The sequence below is a fragment of the Erythrolamprus reginae genome, chromosome 2 (assembly GCF_031021105.1).
Source record: "Erythrolamprus reginae isolate rEryReg1 chromosome 2, rEryReg1.hap1, whole genome shotgun sequence".
In the NCBI taxonomy this organism is placed as follows: Eukaryota; Metazoa; Chordata; class Lepidosauria; order Squamata; family Dipsadidae; genus Erythrolamprus; species Erythrolamprus reginae.
The window spans coordinates 66,829,108-66,848,773 of NC_091951.1; the positions used below are offsets into that span (position 1 = coordinate 66,829,108).

General features: G+C 38.9%; 1 protein-coding gene across 4 annotated transcripts in view; it reads left to right on the top strand.

Moving 5' to 3' along the window:
- Window positions 1-19,666, top strand: part of ITPR1 (inositol 1,4,5-trisphosphate receptor type 1) — a 305,443-nt gene that overhangs the window by 57,797 nt on the left and 227,980 nt on the right. For all 4 annotated transcript variants that reach the window (XM_070738264.1, XM_070738266.1, XM_070738262.1 and 1 more), the window contains one exon: window positions 5,651-5,721. In XM_070738264.1, coding sequence (XP_070594365.1) covers window positions 5,651-5,721 — 71 coding nt within the window. The remainder of the gene's footprint in view (window positions 1-5,650; window positions 5,722-19,666) is intronic.

A 19,666-nucleotide genomic window follows, 5' to 3' on the forward strand; every position in this document is an offset into this window, starting at 1 on the left:
TTAAAGCTGGGTCTCCACCAAGGCGCATTGAGGCATGCCCTTCACTTGGACTTCCCAGTTACCTGTTGAATGATGTCATAGGAATGCGCTGAAGCCGTTTCCTCACTGTCTACCCTAGGACGCAGTGGAGCAACCCAAAAAACAGCTGAAGGAGCTTGCGAGGGATTGGAGAGGTAGGGCTTTTTTCCAGTTGGAAAATGCTGTAGGGCTGAGGAAAAGTGGAGAGATTCAGTTACATGACAATGAGTGCACATTTGGAAGACTTGAAGGAATATGTTAGGGATAGATTGTCATGGAGAAAACCTTGTGGTCACTGCGGGTGAAAATTTGAGGACACACAGTCAATTAAATTTCTGATAGATGGAATAGAAATCAAAAAGCTTTTTTTGCTTCTTTTCAAAAGAAAATATGAAAATTTAGGAGGAGCCAGAAATAGTAAAAAGTTCAGATGTATAAAATGAGCTGCATCCTGTAGAAAGTTCTAACTCAGTAGACTGCAACTCTCTTGGATTCCTTGGAGCCAAAACAGAGAGGTCACCTTTGCCTTGTAAATTAAATTCTTCATCTCAGCAAAGATCAGCTTCATGTTCTATTGAAAGTTTCCATATTTATACAGTGAAACCTGCCAGATGTTAGAAATAGCCAAGACCATGCTAAATTTCATTTAAAAGCCACAACCCTTCTGTAGCCACAACCCGTCTGTAGCCTGCAAATATATAAGAATTATTTTTCTGTTTTTAGAATAGAATATCTAGACCAGAATATCTCCGGGACCGCCTTCTGCCGCACGAATCCTAGCGACCAGTTAGGTCCCACAGAGTTGGCCTTCTCCGGGTCCCGTCAACTAAACAATGTCGTCTGGCAGGACCCAGGGGAAGAGCCTTCTCTGTGGCAGCCCTGACCCTCTGGAACCAGCTCCCCCCAGAGATCAGAATTGCCCCCACCCTCCTTGCCTTTCGTAAGCTCCTTAAAACCCACCTCTGTCGTCAGGCATGGGGGAATTGAGATACAGTGGTACCTCGAGATATGAGTTTAATTCGTTCCGGACCTGGGCTCTTAAGTCGAGCAGCTCTTATCTCGAACGACTTTTCCCCATAGGAATTAATGTAAATAATTTTAATTGGTTCCAGCCCTCAAAAAACTCACAAAGTTAGTCTAAATTATGCAGAAAGACATGTTTTTAATGAAGAAATGTACATGTACATGTAAATGAATAATGAAGTTTCTTTCACTTAACTTGTAAACTTTCTTAAACTTTTAAATTTACATATGTTCAACTTCTCTGCCACCCAATCCTGTAGGACAGAGGCCCCCAACCCTTTTTGCACCAGGGACCGGCTTTAAGCGATCAAGAGAGGAATGGGTGAATGAATGGACGGAGGGTGGGAAGGAAGGAAGGAAAGAGGGAAGGGACAGGAACAGAGGAAGGAAGCAAGGAAACTTATGAAAGGGGAGAGTAAGAGAGGAATGAGTGAAGGGAGGGAGGGAGGGAAGAAGGTGGGAAGGAGAAAGAAAAGAAGAAATAGAGGAAGGGAAGGTAAAAGAGAGAAAGAAAAAGAGCAAGAAAGAAAGAAAGAAAGAAAGAAAGAAAGGGGGAAGGGACAGGAACAGAGGAAGGAAGCAAGGAAACTTATGAAAGGGGAGAGCAAGAGAGGAATGAGTGAAGGGAGGGAGGGAGGGAAGAAGGTGGGAAGGAGAAAGAAAAGAAGAAATAGAGGAAGGGAAGGTAAAAGAGAGAAAGAAAAAGAGCAAGAAAGAAAGCTGCAAGCACCCCCCCGAGCCCCCCAGGCCGGCTGCAACCTTTTAAAACACACGCGCCGCTTCGCAGCTGTCTCCTGAAGCCGAACGCGGAAGTTAGCGTTTGGCTTCAGGAGACAGCTCCTTGGCGCTTGTATCTCGAATTTGGGCTTGTAAGTAGAACAAAAATATCTCTCCCCTCCCAGCTCTTATCTCGAGTTGCTCTTAAGTAGAGCAGCTCTTATGTCGGGGTTCCACTGTATTCCTTTTCCCTCAGGCCTATACAATTTATGCATGGTATGTTTGTGTGTATGTTTGGCTTTTAATAAGGGTTTTTAGCTATTTTAAATATTTTAAATATTAGATTTGTTATACGCTGTTTTATTATTGTTGTTAGCCACCCCGAGTCTACGGAGAGGGGTGGCATACAAATTTAATAAATAAATACATTAGAAAACAGTACAAGGTATGCACACTGTTCTCTCTGGATCTTCTGCTTTTGAGTTGGCTCAAATTACTTCCAGAAGCAAAGTTTATTTCCAGTCTTGCAATATGTACACCTACACTGATATTTATTTACAGGAAGTAGCTTGCCCTGAGATAAGACATTATCTGGTTTCCTAGGAGTTAACAAACATGAATGTCAGTCAACACATGTAATTACTTATGTATATCTCTACAGCAAATGGGTTACCTTGTCAACAGCCTTTTGATGTAAAAGTTAAGAGTATTGAAGCTTCTGTAACGACAGTACCTTCTATAATCACTTTAACATTTTTAGTTATAACTGGTCATTTTGCTATCAGAAATTTAGTTCACTTTTTAAACTATTACTTTCTAGTAAGTCTTGCTGTGTGAATGGGAATGAATGAATTTAATGATTAGCTTTTTAAAAGTTTTTTAGCTGTATTAATTGGATTTTTCAGAAATGTATATTGTATATTGTTTTGATATGTTGTGAACCACCCTGAGTCCTTGGAGAGAGGTGGTACACAAATCCAATTAATAAATAATAAATAAATAAATAAATAATACATAAATAATACATAAATAAATAAATAGTAGAGCACTTATCTTGACTCTGTATGTACATGACGATGATACATTTACCACGATTTATGGTTTTCGATAAGTTCATAGAATCATGCAAACTACTTTCTGTCTTTAGATTTATGCAACTCATCAGTGATCACTGCTAGCTTACACAGGGTTCCCATAGTTTTCTTGCTACCCAAAGCCAGACGCATAAAATCCATGTTTGTTATTTCAAGCAAATTGTAGGTTGATGTATCCTTTCCCATAAATCAGAACTATTTCTTTACATGGGCATTTCTCTACATTAGAGCTAAGTTCGATTTGTGCATGCATGCGTAGGGTTTTTAATCACAATTTTAACCAAGTTATTTCATTATATAATGAAATATGCAGTCCTTAAATATAAAATTTTCAAGGGAAGATACAAGCATAAAAAATTCATATGTATAAGAAATTAAATGAACATCTTAGGTCAATAAGAGAGTAAAAGAAACAACATCATTGGAACAACACAAAAACTATATAATATGAAATATATATTAAACTTCTTTTGTACTACTATACAAAATAACACACACACATATACACACATTACTGTCAAACTGTTTACTAAATCTGCATTACTATTAATCTTCTCATTGTTCCCATCACCCATCTCCTCTCACAAATGACAGTATGACTGTAACATTGTTGCTTGTCTCCTTACAATTTATATTGACTGGTTCCTAATATGATTTGTTTGCTTATTTGTACCTGGACTATCATTAAATGATAGTCATTTAATGATAGTGTTGTATCTTATAATTCTTGATGAATGTCTCTTTTATTTTATGTACACTGAGAGCATATACACCAGGAGAAATTACACTTGGCCAATAAAATTCTATTCTATTCTATTCTATTCTATTTGTTGTGCAGTTTCTTCTCACCCAGGAAGTTTAGTAGGAAATATTCCTCTTTTGACTGGGTTTTTTTTTCATTAAGTGCTGATAGGTATTAAAAGTTTTTTTATTCAATGGGTTATAACAGTATTAATAACAATAGCAGTCCCTGATGACAACAATTGTGACCCAGGCAGTTGTTAAATGAATTATGTGTGATTTTACTATTTCTTGGGGGGGGGGGGGGTTTCGTGATTGTTAAATTGACTATTGCAGTTTTTCAGTGAATCATGCAATCACTAAGAGAATGTGACTTCACCCAATGATTTTGCCTGTTGGCACCTGTCTGGGAACATCACAAATAGTGATTTGATGACCCTAGGTCACTGCACCTGGGGTCATCAAATATCAATACACATTGGCTGCGAAGCACCCACATTTTGATTACATCACCATGGGGATACTACAATAGTGGGAGGAGCAGTTGTGAGTGTCTGTTTTCAATGCTGTTGTAACATCAAATGGTCGTAAGTCAACCATGTGTAATTAACTACAGTATGTGTAATTAGTAAGAAATAATAGCAGCCAAATAGCATATACCCATTCTCTCATGCCACACAGCAAGACACATTCATTAAAATGTATATAATTTGCTATCACTTTATCTTCACTGGGATAGTTTCATGAAATAAATTTAATTCTTAAGCAGTGGACAGGAATTTATTTTACAGCTATTGTTTGTGTCCCATTTTTGTATAAATTTGATGTGTGTGTGACCAAGGATGTCTATTTTATTTTGTGCAAAAAGAAGGGTGCTACTGTGAGTAGAAAAGTATTTGTATTATTTCTCTGTATATTCAGGGATACATCTATATGTAGATGTATGGTGGGGATGGGGGGCCGTGAGTAAAGAGACGTAACCCCGGCCAATGTTAAGAGTGGCTAAACGCAGTTGGGATGAATGCGGATATGTTAGGCATAAACAGGGGTTTAGGAATTTTTAATTTTTAGTATTTTAATATTAGATTTCTATATACTTGTATTGCTTTTATTATGTTGTATGCCACCCTGAGTCGATTGTATCATGTATCCCAGTGACCAGTTAGGTCCCACAGAGTGGGCCTTCTCCAGGTTCCATTGGCCAGACAATGTCGTCTGGTGGGGTCTAGGGAAAGAGCCTTCTCTGTGGTGGCCCCAGCCCTCTGGAATGAACTCCCTCTAGAGATACTTTCTGTACCCTCCCTCCTGGTCTTTCATAAAGCTTTAAAAACCTACCCCTGCCGGTTGGCATGGGGGCCATGAGTGATATGATTGGATTGGACTGGATGAATGAGTCTACGGAGAGGGGCGGCATACAAATCTGATAGATAGATAGATAGATAGATAGATAGATAGATAGATAGATAGATAGATAGATAGACAGACAGACAGACAGACAGACAGACAGACAGACAGACAGACAGACAGACAATAGATAGATAGATAAATACATAAATAAATGTGTGAACATATATGGGATCTTTTAAAATGCGTTTTTAAAGTAAATTTTCATAATTTTTATAGATATTTAAATTTCTTATATATTGTTATATTTAACGTTGTATGTTGCACTGAGTCGTCTCAAGAAGGGCAGCATAGAAATCTAATTAATAAAATAAATAAATAAACACAAACAAACAGCTTTCTCTCTAATATCAAAAATTACTCTTTGAAAATTCATATTTTTTTCACCTTTATTTCACCTTCTGGTTTTTAAAATTCAACTACACTTGCCATTAGCCTTACAGATATTCCTCGAGTGAAAGTGAATGAAGTTGCATTTTTGAGGAACGCAAATGAAAATAAGAACGTCGTGTATGGGAAAAGTCAGATAACTCAGCTGCTTTTCTAACTTAATCTTGGATGACTCTTTCTTTCTATCAAAGGGATCTGAAAAATACTAATTTGGAGAATGTAATGCTAAGTTTAATTCTGTTCCCCACTTTTGCTTATTGCAGACTTGTTGACGACCGATGTGTTGTACAACCAGAAACAGGTGATCTTAACAGTCCTCCTAAAAAATTCAGAGGTAAGACATTCAACTGCACGTTCACTTACACTTTTAAATCTCTGCTTGCGGATAAAGAAAATTAATAGTTTTACTGAATGTTAGGTTATAAAACATAAAGATGTTTGGTCACTTTTAATGGAATTTTTAAGGCCTTCTTTTAATCACATGTACTGTTTGAATTTTACCCATTATAGCAAGCATTGTTTACTTGTGTCCCTTTTTGTTTCACTGATTTATCTATGTTGACAGCTATCCTAATGGCATATTCCCACAACCAGTTTGAAGTGGTGTCCATCATCCTTGAGTCATTTGTGCACTGAAAAGTCTACTAAATGGTCCAGTTTTCTTCTTTAAAATCTCTACAGATGGAGAACCCATAGTAGCCCTACATAGGCAGTTCTAATGTTGTATATAACTTGTTATCAGAAAGTGTTCCCTTGTATTGAAATGAAATCTAGGCAGCAACCTATATCTATTTCTGGTTTTGGTTTCTGTAGCAATGGAAATAGTTTCTGTCTTCTCCATGGCACCCTGCAACGTACTTGAATGCTGATATCATGTGTCTCTTAATCTATAAAGTTCATACATATACACATACATACATCATCTTTCCTTCTGACTTTCTTTAAGAGTATGCTCTCAGACCCCTGTATTGTCATCATTGCCATCTTCTGATTCTAGTTTGTCATCCCCCCCCCCCCTGGAAATGTGGTTTAGCACAGTTATGGCAAAATGAGCTGGGGTGGCGCAGCAGGTAGAGTGCTGTACTGCAGGCCACTGAAACTGACTGTAGATCTGTAGGTCAGCAGTTCAAATCCACTCAAGGTTGACTCAGCCTTCCATCCTTCCGAGGTGGGTAAAACGAGGACCTGAATTGTGGGGGCAATATGCTGGCTCTGTTAAAAAATGCTATTGCTAACATGTTGTAAGCCACCCTGAGTCTAAATAGAAGGGCGGCATAAAAATCGAATAAATAAATAAACCTGTGGCACAGATGTCACAGGTGGCATGCAGAGCCGTGTCTGCTGGCAGATGAGCCATTAACCTAGCTCAGCTCCATAGTGCATGTGCTTGCCAGCCGTTGATTTTCAAATCGCCTGGAGAATCTGGGAGAGCATTTTCAGCTTTCAAAGAATCTCTGGTGGGATTGGGAAGGGCACTTTTGCCCTCCCCAGGCTCCAGAGAAGCCTGAAAAACAGGGCTACTGGGCCAACCAGAGGTTGGGAAATGGGCTGTTTCAGGCCTCCAGAGGGCCTCCGGAGGGGGGTGGACAGGGAGGCCATTTTTGCTATCCCCAGGCACTGAATTATGGGTGGGGGTATTTGTGAATATGCAGTAGCACGCTTTTGGCACCCAAGGAAAAGAAAGGTGCACCCTCACTGGTTTAGCACATAATCATCAAACTCAGAATAGGAATGCATCTGACTTAGGTTTAGCTTCAGCTCTTCTTCCTGGGTTCATTTTACACAGCATTCTGTCATAATTTGAACCAGATAAAGTTAAAAAAGAAAAGTCACGTGAGAAACTGAGTCACAAGCAGCACTTTTATTTAGCATTTCCCTCCCTTCACCTCCCTTACTGTTCCCTTCCTTCCCTTCCTGTGTATCTACTATCACTGGTATTTCATCTGCTGCTTGGGGCATTTTTGCTTGGCAGCTGGTTTATTGCTTCTTGTTCTCCACTTTCTAATAGAGTCAGGCCCAGAAAGCATTTTCTCTCTGCAAATATTTTTTTTATTGTGTAATCCCATTTATAAATAGTTTCTATATTCCAATGGGTTTTTTTGTGTGTGTTCTTATAACTTCATTGCTTCTTTTAGATTTCTTCCAGTACTGTTCTTCAATAGCCTTATCTGTAAATGTCTTTGTGATTTGCCTTTTCTTGTTATTTTTCTCTGTTGACATTTTCAGTTAAGATGTTATACTTTGTCCTTTTTTACTGGAAAGCTTACATTTAATTATAATACTTCCTGTTTGATTATGGCTTTCATCCACTGTTCTTTCTTGGTTTCAAGCTGTTTGGATCTCTTTTTTTACCATTTTTTTCCTGATTGATTCATTTATCTATTATCTCTTTACCTGCCCCTACAGATAGTCTTTTTGCTAGAATTGAAAGTATTAATTCTATATCTTATATTAAGCTTAAAGTCTGACGGTATGTCCTCCATGTAAAGTTTTGTTGGTGTATCAATAATCTTTTTTAAATCTAATACGTGTATATGATGCTTGTAATTCATGGTGTGTTCTGCTGCATCTGGAAGTATTTTGGTTGGCTGGATGGCTTTCTCCTCCACTTTTGTTTCTCATCATTATACAGTCAAATTGATTCCAATGTTGTCCATATGGTGATCTCCAGGCATATAGTATACATTTCCATTCCTTGAATCAGATGTTGACAATGAATATAGAACTCCTCTTGAAAGAAACTACTGTACTCCTCCAGACTTTAAATACTATGGCTAGACAATCTACAACTAAGTCGCCTCCGAACTGATTTAACTGTTGTTCATAAGAGCATACACCATAACGTCCTTTCTCTTGGTCGACTAATTCACCTTCAACAACAACAGCACAAGAGCATGTAATAGATACAAACTAAATGTAAATTGCTCCAAACCTGACTGCAGAAAATATAACTTCCACAACAGAGTGATCAATGCCTGGAACTCACTACCTGACTCTGCTGTTTCTTCCCCTAACCCCAAGATCTTCAACCTCAAATTATCTACTGTTGACCTCTCCACTTTCCTAAGAGGTCTGTAAGGAGCATGCATAAGTGCACTATTGTGCCTACCGTCCCTGTCCTTCTGTCCTATTATCTTTTTTATCACCTCTTTATACTTTGCTATGTTAATACAAACTTTAATTCTATACTTGTATGACAAATATATAAATAAATAAATACCTTTCCAAATATAATACCTTTATTAACTTTGCATAATTGCGTTTGCCCAGGTTCTTCTCTTTCTTCAATTTTAATGTTCCAAACACTACATCCTTTCTGGGTAATGCACTTAGATTTGCCATTGATTTATTATGTGTCATCAAGTAATTTTCCATTCCTAGAAACCATCAAGATCAATTTTTCATCATGACCATACAGCCCTGATTTGTTCTTTTCAATGGTGCACACAACACCACGATAATCCAAGTTCATCTACCTTGTTGTTGTTGGTTTTCTTCCTCTCTTTTTTCTACCTTTCATGTAATTCTTCAACATTTGCATTTTCAGTAAAGGCACAGACATCAGCTTATTGTTATTGTTATTGTTATGCGGTTCGGTTGTAACCAAGAACGTGTCTCTTTTCAATATGTGAAAATTATCCTTGCAACAGTAAATATCCATTCTGTAGGAAAAATGTTCTGCCTTTGTTTATCTGGTTGCAGTCTGTATAACTGATGTATTGTTGCTGTAAAGAAGTTTTAATCCAATTATAGAGAGTAAATCATTCAAACCAGTTAATAATTGGAGAAGCATATGAACCTAGTTAGGAAAAGAAATATTGCCATTTTATCAGTGAAAGAAAAACAGAAATGACAAGCAGAGACCACATATTGTATAACAAGTGAAAAAAAAAGGAAAACAATTTTGAAGTGTAATTATTATGATAAGCCTCCCTAAGAAAGGAAAGATGGTCTTCCTTGGTTTTGCAAATCAGGTTGCATGGCCATTCTTAATAAGCAGTATGGTTTAGATGTCTAATTCTGATAAGAAACAAGATTTGGCATGCTGAATAATTATGGAAATCCTGTGATATTCATTATATTATTACTGTTTTACATTTGTTTCCTATTTTCTTTCCAAACTAACTATTGAAGTTCTCTCTTATTTTGAGCTTGATTCCTGTGATTTCATAAAAATGCCACAAAATTTATTTCGCTGAATTATTTGCTGCAATTAACTTCTGACATACTGCTCTTATATCTCAGTCTAGCCTTTAGTCCTGGCACGAATAGAATAGGAATAGAATAGAATAGAATAACTGAGTTGGAAGAACCTTGAAGGTCTTCTAGTCCAACCCCCTGCTTAGGCAGGAAACACTACACCACTTCAGACAAATGGTTATTCAACATCTTCTTAAAAACTTCCAGTGTTGAAGCATTCATAACTTCTGGAGGCAAGTTGTTCCACTGATTAAAAGTTGCTTTTCACCTTGTCCTACCCTCAGGAGCTTTGGAGAATAGCTTGACTCCCTCTTCTTCGTGGCAACTCCTGAGATATTAGAACACTGCTATCAGGTCTCCCCTAGTCCTTCTTTTCATTGAAGTAGACATACCTGGTTCCAGCAACTATTATTCATATGTTTTAGCCTCCAGTCATGTTTGTTGCTCTTCTCTGTATTCTTTCTAGAGTCTCAATATCCTTTTTGCATTGTGGTGACCAAAACTGAATGCAGTGTTCCAAGTGTGGCCTTACCAAGGCCTTATAAAGTGGTATTGACACTTCACGTGATCTTGATTCTATCCCTCTGTTAATGTAGCCTAGAACTGTGTTGGCTTTTTGGGAAGCTGCTAAAATTTACTGCTGTTATCTAAGTATTAATAATAAAGGAGAAAATTTGTAGCTCAGGGTTGACATGAGGGGTCCTAGGTGCTAGTCTGATGTTGTTACCTAGTTTGGATAATGAAGTGTCTGCAAGAAAACAAGCAAATTCAAAGAGCACTAAGAACCCTACTGAATTCAGTTGCTACTTTTTGAGATGTTCATTCAGAGTTTAAGCATACATTAAAATTTATTAATGACCTAGAACTGTGATGGTGAATCTATGGCACACGTGCCGCAGGTGGCATGCAGTGCCTTCTTTGTAGGTACGCAAACCCAGTTCAGCTCCATTGCGCATGTGTGCATGCCTCCTGTTGGCTAGCTGGTCATCAGGTCTCTCTCATTCATGCGGGGTATGTATGAGGTGCATGCAGGGTGCATATGCATGTGCGGTTTATGTGGGTGTGGGTGTGCATATGTGGGGGCAGGGCATGTGTGGGTATGCGCATGCTTGCACAGGGGCAATGCCTGTGCAGGGGGTGCGCACGCATGTGGGGGTGGGGTGTGTGCGGGGGCAGGGGGCATGCAGGGGCTATACAGGCATGCACGGGGGCAAAGGCACATGGGAGGATATGCACCACATTGCATTTTAGGGTTTCAGGTTGTTTGTGTCCGCTTTGGGCACTCGGTCCAGAAAAGGTTAGCCATCCCTGGTCTAGAAGTATCCACATCCGCATTTTGAAGATCAATGTGATATAAACAAAGTCTGATGTTATAAATACACAATGATAGTATGGAGTTGTAATGAATATTTTTAATCATTTTAATAATTGAAGAATATAGTAAGTAGAACAATTATTCGAAATGCAACTAGAATATAGTGAGGACACATTGGGCAGGACTATGTCATAGAAATGGATGAAACATTCTGCATTTGATTTTGAAGTAGGCTTTTTTTTTTTAAAAAAAACATGCTTTGTGTTTTCCATCTGAAAATGTCAGGAAATTATATCATTTAACTCTGATCCCAGCCAGCAATCTTTGGAAAGAGGAGGACTCGGGACTATAGGAGGTGAACTGGAGGGAAGTCCTGACCAGAGAGTGTTGCAAGGGAAGTAGCAGGAGGAAAGATAGAATGACTGCCAATCTCTTCTGTCAAGTTTAACTACTGGGGCTCCTGGTATATTTCATAAAGCATAAGGTAAAACTGTGATGAATGTAGCATGGATTCCCAGGAGGGAGAGTACGCAGAGGAATAAGAGGCAACTTGGTTCTGATAGTTTGTGGGAGAGAAAGAGGCTGAAGACAGACCCTCCCTAATTGTTCCCAGAATGTAGCTTCATGTAGGTGGTCTGCTTCAGTTTGGCAAGATTTTGTCTGTAGGTGTAGAACAATAAAGAAATCTGCTTGGAAGAATCACCGTGTGCCTGTTTTAATTTCCGGAGTCTAACAAAAATCCAACTTTACAAAAAAAAACCCCACATCTATTAGCAATAAATAATCTGAAGGCAGAAAGTCGATATGGGAAGAGATGATTTCCTGTTCATTGCATAAAGTGCAAAATGTACAACTCTCTGCCTGTTTGGCATTGCTTATGTGTTTGTGCTCAGTGCCATGAGCTTCTGGCTGTCAGGAAGCAAGATTGGCTTCACTAGAGATAATACAGAGTAGGGAATGAAGTGTGATAGCTTTGCTTGATTCTCAGGATGATCACTCTTGGAGAAGAAGAACCTTTCAGGATAATGGAGGTGTTGTCACAGGGGGGATCCAGTCCTTGGATGATAAACTCATATTATGTATGAAAGATAGTTCTCAGGGGAATAAAATGCTTGTCAGGGTTCTGACAGATGCCCTAATTAAATCATGAGCCTCAAGCCAAGCTTCAAAAGAGATCCAGTTATTTATTAGGAGCTTCATGCTGGCATGGACTAGACGGAGCCAATTATGACCTTAGTTAATTGACACTTTGCCTCTGACCCTGTTTCCCAGTCTCTCCAATATGTGTTATCAGTCACATTCCCCAACAAAGCAATTTCACAGGCTATAAAAGTCACTCCCCTCTGGCCACTGTGGGTTTCCATGGAGACGACCTCAACATATCGGTTGGAGTGTGTTTTGTTTTGACTGAGATGCCAGCTCCCTGATACAGAAGTTTGTTTCCCCATTCCCTTTGCCTATGGCAACTCAAGAGCAAGTGCGGGATGCTTTGCGAGTTTGCAATGCTTTTGGTTGTTGGTGATTTATTTTTATTTATTTTATTTATCAAATCTATTTGCCGGCTGATTCAATATTAAAAATGCAGACAGATGAGTTTATGTTGTGTATAGGCTACTGTGAAATTGTGGGTGCCAGGGGCCTATGTTAGCATCATGGAAATCTATACAATCAATTCCGGAAACCACATTTAGGCTGCTGGATAGCGGAAGGAAATTCAAGACTATGTGACATATGTGTCTTAATGACCTGACATGGCAGCTGTTCTGCTGGTATGAGCCATCTATTGAAGCAAGTAAACAGAGGAAAAGAAGCAGGTACCTTTTGGCTTGCAATGGTAGTTGTGCGATCACAAGGACTGATGAGATGACCTGGCTCTAGGCAGGACTGTTGCGGTGAAATATTGAGACACCAGGCCCATTGACCTAGCCCAGGGGTAGGCAAAGTTGGCTCTTCTATGACATGTGGACTTCAACTCCCAGAATTCCTGAGCTGGCATGATTGGCTCAGGAATTCTGGGAGTTGAAGTCCACAAGTCCTAGAAGAGCCAACTTTGCCTATCCCTGGCCTAGCCTAATATATAGGTGTTAAGGACAGAATCCTGGGGGTAGGTGGACTCCCTTCTCCTCAACTTCTTGAGAATATGCTGCTGGTCTGACTAAAAATTGGAGAGAGGAGGAGGAAAAAAAACTGTACTGGGTGGCTGCAGATAAATTGCTGAAGAGAAAAATTAAATATATGGAATAGTCGCTGTGGAGAGTCATGGTGGTGCAGTGATTAGAATGTAGTACTGCAGGCTATATTTGCTGCCTGCCGACTGCTGCAATTTGGCAGATGGAACCTCATCATTGATTCAACCTTCTCTCCTTCCAAGGTCCGTAAAATGAGGACCCAGATAGTTGGGGCCAATATTCTGACTCTGTAAACTGATTAGAGAGGACCGTAAAGCACTGTGAAGCATTTTATAAGTCTAAGTGCTATTGCTGTTGCTAGTTGTCTGAGTGGGTGGCTTGCGGGAAGAAGGGGAATTAGGCCCCAGAGTAACCATAGCTCTACTAAAGACCCAGGAAAGAAAGGAGGAACCTGGCTGTCTGCAGGTGACAGCTCCCCCCCCCCCAAGGGGAATCTTCTGTTGGTGGTAAATTCCTGGTCACTGGGGAAGAACTGGGCAAAAGATCCTGGGTGATGTTCTTCCCCGACAGGGAAGCAGTAGAGTTAAGTTGAATAGTTCCAAGCTATAGTCAAGCCATGCTAAGCACACCACATCAAAAGTCCAGCTCCTTCCTTTCTTTTCAGTCTCTCACTTGTTAACCAGTAGGGAGGTGAATTGAATGGGAAGGGTTTTTTTAGTATTCCTGGAGGGGTCTGTAATATGGTAAATGATTTAGCTTTACTAGATAAATGGTCGAAGCAATGGAAAATGCAGTTTAATGTTTCCAAATGTAAAATAATGCACTTGGGGAAAAGGAATCCTCAGTCTGAGTATTGCATTGGCAGTTCTGTGTTAGCAAAAACTTCAGAAGAGCAGGATTTAGGGGTAGTGATTTCTGACAGTCTCAAAATGGGTGAGCAGTGTGGTCGGACATTAGGAAAAGCAAGTAGGATGCTTGGCTGCATAGCTAGAGGTATAACAAGCAGGAAGAGGGAGATTGTGATCCCCTTATATAGAGCGCTGGTGTGACCACATTTGGAATACTGTGTTCAGTTCTGGAGACCTCACCTACAAAAAGATATTGACAAAATTGAAAGGGTCCAAAGATGGGCTACAAGAATGGTGGAAGGTCTTAAGTATAAAACGTATCAGGAAAGACTTAATGAACTCAATCTGTATAGTCTGGAGGACAGAAGGAAAAGGGGGGACATGATCGAAAGATTTAAATATGTTAAAGGGTTAAATAAGGTTCAGGAGGGAAGTGTTTTTAATAGGAAAGTTAACACAAGAACAATTGGACACAATCTGAAGTTAGTTGGGGGAAAGATCAAAAGCAACGTGAGAAAATATTATTTCACTGAAAGAGTAGTAGATCCTTGGAACAAACTTCCAGCAGATGTGGTTGGTAAATCCACAGTAACTGAATTTAAACATGCCTGGGATAAACATATATCCATTGTAAGATAAAATACAGGAAATAATATAAGGGCAGACTAGATGGACCATGAGGTCTTTTTCTGCTGTCAGTCTTCTATGTTTCTATGTTTCTAGTAAAAAGAGGAGATTAAAAACAAAGCAGCTAGTAGGAGACCTAAAAGGACATGTCTTTAGCACACAATAGATGCATATATAAAATGTTTTTGTAGCATATAATAGATACAAACTTAATGTAAACCACTGCCAACTTGATTGCAGAAAGTACGACTTCAGCAACAACTTGATTAATGCCTGGAATTCATTACTCGACTCTTTGATTTCTTCCCCAAATCCCAAAAACTTTAACTTTAGACTGTCTACTGTCCATTGTGCCTACAATTCCTGCCTTATTGTCCTATTCTCCTCATTTATCTGTACTTAATTTGCTTATGTTTATACCTATACCTGCTATCTTGTACATGTTTGACAAACAAATAAATAAAAAATAAATGTGAATACTTGTAAGTAGTCTCCCTGTAAATAGTTTTTTAAAAAAGCATTAAAGCCTCATGTTTTTCTTTGTCAGTTTCCACTTTTTCAGAGCAAAATATGGCTCCAGTTTGAAAAGAACCCTATCACACTGTGACAGATTGTTAAGGTAGCATTTTCAGAAATGCTATGTTGTTATGCACAGATAGTGCCAGCTAGGTAGATTGGACATCAACATACTTAGAATGTGAATGTAATGGTGATGCCAGATGAAAAAGTTTAGATCTGATGGATCCTGGGGAATAATTTGGACAAGCTGAACTTGTAAAAGGGAAACAATTTGCATATTGAACAGTATCTTTTAAACTGATCCCTGGAGGAAAACAGCAGGTACAGAGCAGTATCTCATATAAAGGGATGTAAATATTATAGGATCTCTTGTAAGTGGTAGGATTAATATTGGAAGTGGGTTAATGAGTGATCGTGTCCATCAAGAGATGAAAAGAAAACAAAAAGACAGTGAAAATGGCCTGTGTCCTCAACATTTGAAAAATGGTATACTGTATTGTATAATTTCTGCATCAATGCCAGAAGTCTCTAAACCAAGAGGAGGATTAGAATAGTCGATTGCAAATAAGAACTTAAATGATGACGCAGCTGGGGCATTGGAGCAAATTCGGCCCTAATGATGTCTGTGGATCATTGATATATAAGCCACCTGAAGTCATTTACTGAGATGGGCAGCTATAGAAATTAAAGGGAAAAAGAGAAGGAAGGAAGGAAAACAAGAAAGAGAGAGAGAGAGAAAGAAAGAAAGAAAGGGAAAGGAAGGAAAGAAAAGGAAAGAAGGAAAGAGAGAAAGGAAAGAAGGAAAGAAATAAAAATATGCAATGGTCCACCCAAAAAGATTCTCTGCCAGAGCACTGGGGAGGATAGCAGTGAGACACCAATTTTTAAAAATAAACTCAGGAAAGATCTTTGAAAATATAAACCAGGCAGAATAATTCTAGATAAAGGGATAGAAATGACAGTAGAAGAGAGAAAAAGACCCATGGTATATAGAAGACATTGCCTTATTAATGAAACATCAGCATTGATCTGCAAAGGTCAGTTTTGGTTTCATCAACTTTAGAAAGCTGTTTCAGAATGTCAGCAGGCATATATATGGAGACGACTCTGTTGACATATTATAGTTAAGATTTTCAAAAAGCCTTTGACAAGTTTATTATCAAAGGCTCTGGAATAAAGTTAGCCGCCATGAATTAAGTGGGCTGTTCTGTTGATGGACTGTTAACTGATTAAAAATAGAATAGCAATAAGTGATTTTTTTTCAGTGGCGAAAAGAAATAAATTGTGTTCTTTAAGTATGAAGCTGGCCTAATGCTTTTCATTTGGTCATGAATGTTTCTCACATGAGCTAACCAACTTTGATGGTAATGAACCATTTAGAGTTCAATGGGATTTTAAAAAGACCCCAAAGGATTTATTTACACTAGTTGAGTGGTTATCCATATTGCAAATTCAATTCAACTTTATTAACTATGATACATGTTGGAACCCAAGCAATCCCTAACTTCTAACTGCATATAAATAGTGCTATCTGTTGTATTAATAAGGAAAAAGCCGCTCCGAGTCTCCGGAGTGGTGTTGAGGGATCAAAGTTATCTGTGGATGGGCAGTATGTTATTTTATTTTATTTTATTTTTTATTTTATTTTATTGTATGCATGTGTGTGTGTGTGTATGTATGTATGTATGTATGTATGTATGTATGTATGTATGTATTTATTTATTTATTTATTTAAATGTCTAGGCTATTCAACTCTCAAGGCGGCTCACAGCAAAAATATAAAACATCAATAATGGTACAAAAACTTCTAAAAACAGTTTAAAAACAATTTACAATGCACTTAAACCCCTGCATATTATTCATGGCCAGATCTCACTGGTTACCATCATAAGATCAACGGCCCCAGGATACTGCTTTCCAGAAGGCCAATAGGGTGGGGGTACCCCAGATCTCAGGAGGTAACTGGTTCCAGAGAGCTGGGGCAGCCACAGAGAAAGCCCTCACCCACAGATCTGCCAGTCGACACTGTTTAGCTCATGGGACCTGGAGAAGACCAAATCTGTGGGCCCTTACCTGTCACTGGGAGCTATGTAGTAGAAGGTGGTCTTGAAGATGTTTCCAACAAATGGTGGCAAATTGTGCTGATATGGGTTAGTACCATGAGTCTTTTAAATATGTACTTGGGCTATTCAACCTGAGCTTAATTTTTTATGTTCCAAGAAACGTTGTCCTGCACATGTAAGGTAAATCTGAAGGTGTGTAATCATAGTTTTTCCATATAAGGCTATGTATTATTAAAAATATTAACAGTACACCAATGTACTGTTGACTGTTGCCGCATTGAAAATGTGATTTGAGTGTCATTGCTGATCAGAAAAGCTTTGTTTGACTTCTTTACCCTGTGAACACATTACAATAGCATCTTAATTTGAAGAGAAAATTCACCTCCTCCCATCCCATTTCTACACACACAGGCCATATGTTTTCATCAGCAAATGGATCTTAGTAATATATTAGTGCCTTACGTATAGTCTAAAATAAATTAAGAGCTAATTTACAAGATTTGGTCAGCTACATGAAAGCTTCATTTGGAAAATGGGAAATCAAGATTGTCACATTAAGTAATATTAGATTACTCTATACATAATAACTCTCTTCTAGTTATAGCTTTTTTAGTTATAAAAGTATTTATATTTACTTGGAGAAAATCTCCTTCAAGGATTAACTAAGTTAATAATGCACTTGTAACAATTACCTTTACAACAGTGTAACAATACAATGACTGCTTGTGTCATTTAGTATCAAAAGTGTAATAGGCAAACTTCCTTCCTTGTTTAAAAACCTATTCTAGAAGAAATTATCTTTTAAAATGGATAGAATTTAGGGTATAATGATGCTTGGGTTGCTAAGCAACAATGAGGTGTTAGAGTCCAAGGAATGTATATACCCGTATATACTCGAGTATAAGTCGCTCCGACTATAAGTCGAGGCCCCTACTTTTGCCACAAAAATTGGGGTAAATTTATTGACCCGTGTATAAGTCGAGGATGGAAAATGCAGCGGCTACTGGTAACTTATTAAAATGGAAACCAATAAAATTACATCAGTTGAGGCATCAGTAGGGTAAATGTTTTAGAATATTTATTTCAAAGAAAACCAGTAAACTAGCTCTGTAAGTTTAAAAGAGGGTAAACAGGTATATGTACCCCAAGGCAGTATAGGCAAAAAAATTGCAAGTACTATACTTACCTCAATCCCCCACTGCTCCTGCTGGTTTGGGTTAGGGTTAGGATATTTGGCCTCTCCTTGCCTCAAAGAGATACAATTTCCCTCTCTATTTACTATTACTGAACATCCAAAATATACTATTTAATTCTATGTATATATGCCATATGTATACATACATATTACACACAGGCACACAAAAATATACCGTACATTGTTTACTATATAAACTGTATATGTACGGTATATTTACAGAGAGAGAGAGAGAGGGAGGGAGCTCTTGTAAAATTACCGGTATACTGTATACGGTACATTCAACCTCACTTACTGTAATAGGAAAAACAAACCCAGAGTCCACTTTCTGCCACACATTTAACCATAACTAGAACATTACACATATGGTACCTTCAGATGTACCAGTACTTCCCTAGCTTGCACATCACTGTTAGAGCTAGGAAATGCCCGGGATTGAATAAAATGTGGTGATTCTCACTGAACAACGCTTTTGTTTAACAACCACAATTTTGGGCTCAATTGTGGTCATAGGTCTGTCTGTCTTTCTTTCTTTCTTTCTTTCTTTCTGTCTCTCTCTCCTTCCTTTCTTCCTTCTCCCCCCCCTTTCTTTTTCTGTCTGCCTATCTTCTTTCCTTTTTCTTTCCTTCTTCAGTCCCTTCCCTCCCTCCCTTTCCTTTTTTGTCTTTTTTCCTTCCTACCATCTTTCTTTGTCTCTCTTCCTTTCTACCATCTTTTTTTCTTTCTTTCTGTCTTCCTTCTTTCCTAACTTCTTCCTTCCTTCCCTCTCTCCCTCCCTCCCTCTTTCCTTGCCGCCCAACTCCAACAGGACTCTGGATTCTCCCTTCTTAACCGGGCAGTTGCCGCTTTTTTGCTGTTTAGCGCTCGAACGCTGCGTTAAACAGAAAGAAGCGGCAACTGCCCGGTTAAGAAGGGAGAATCCACCCCCTAGCCAAACGGCTTTTTTACTGTTTAGCGCAGCGTTCGAGCGCTAAACAGGAAAAAAGCCGTTTGGCTAGGGGGTTGATTCTCCCTTCTTAACCGGGCAGTTGCCGCTTCTTTCTGTTTAGCGCAGCGTTCGAGCACTAAACAACAAAAAAGCGGCAACTGCCCGGTTAAGAAGGGAGAATCCACCCCCTAGCCAAATGGCTTTTTTCCTGTTTAGCGCTCGAACGCTGCGCTAAACAGTAAAAAAGCCGTTTGGCTAGGGGGTGGATTCTCCCTTCTTAACCGGGCAGTTGCCGCTTCTTTCAAGCTGAAAGACGGCTGTCTTTCTCTAAGCCGCTTGCGCCCTCTTGTGGTGACCTGTCAGTCACCCGAGTATAAGTCGAGGTCGGGTTTTTCAGCCCATTTTTTGGGCTAAAAAACTCGATTTATACTCGAGTATATACGGTACTTAAAAAT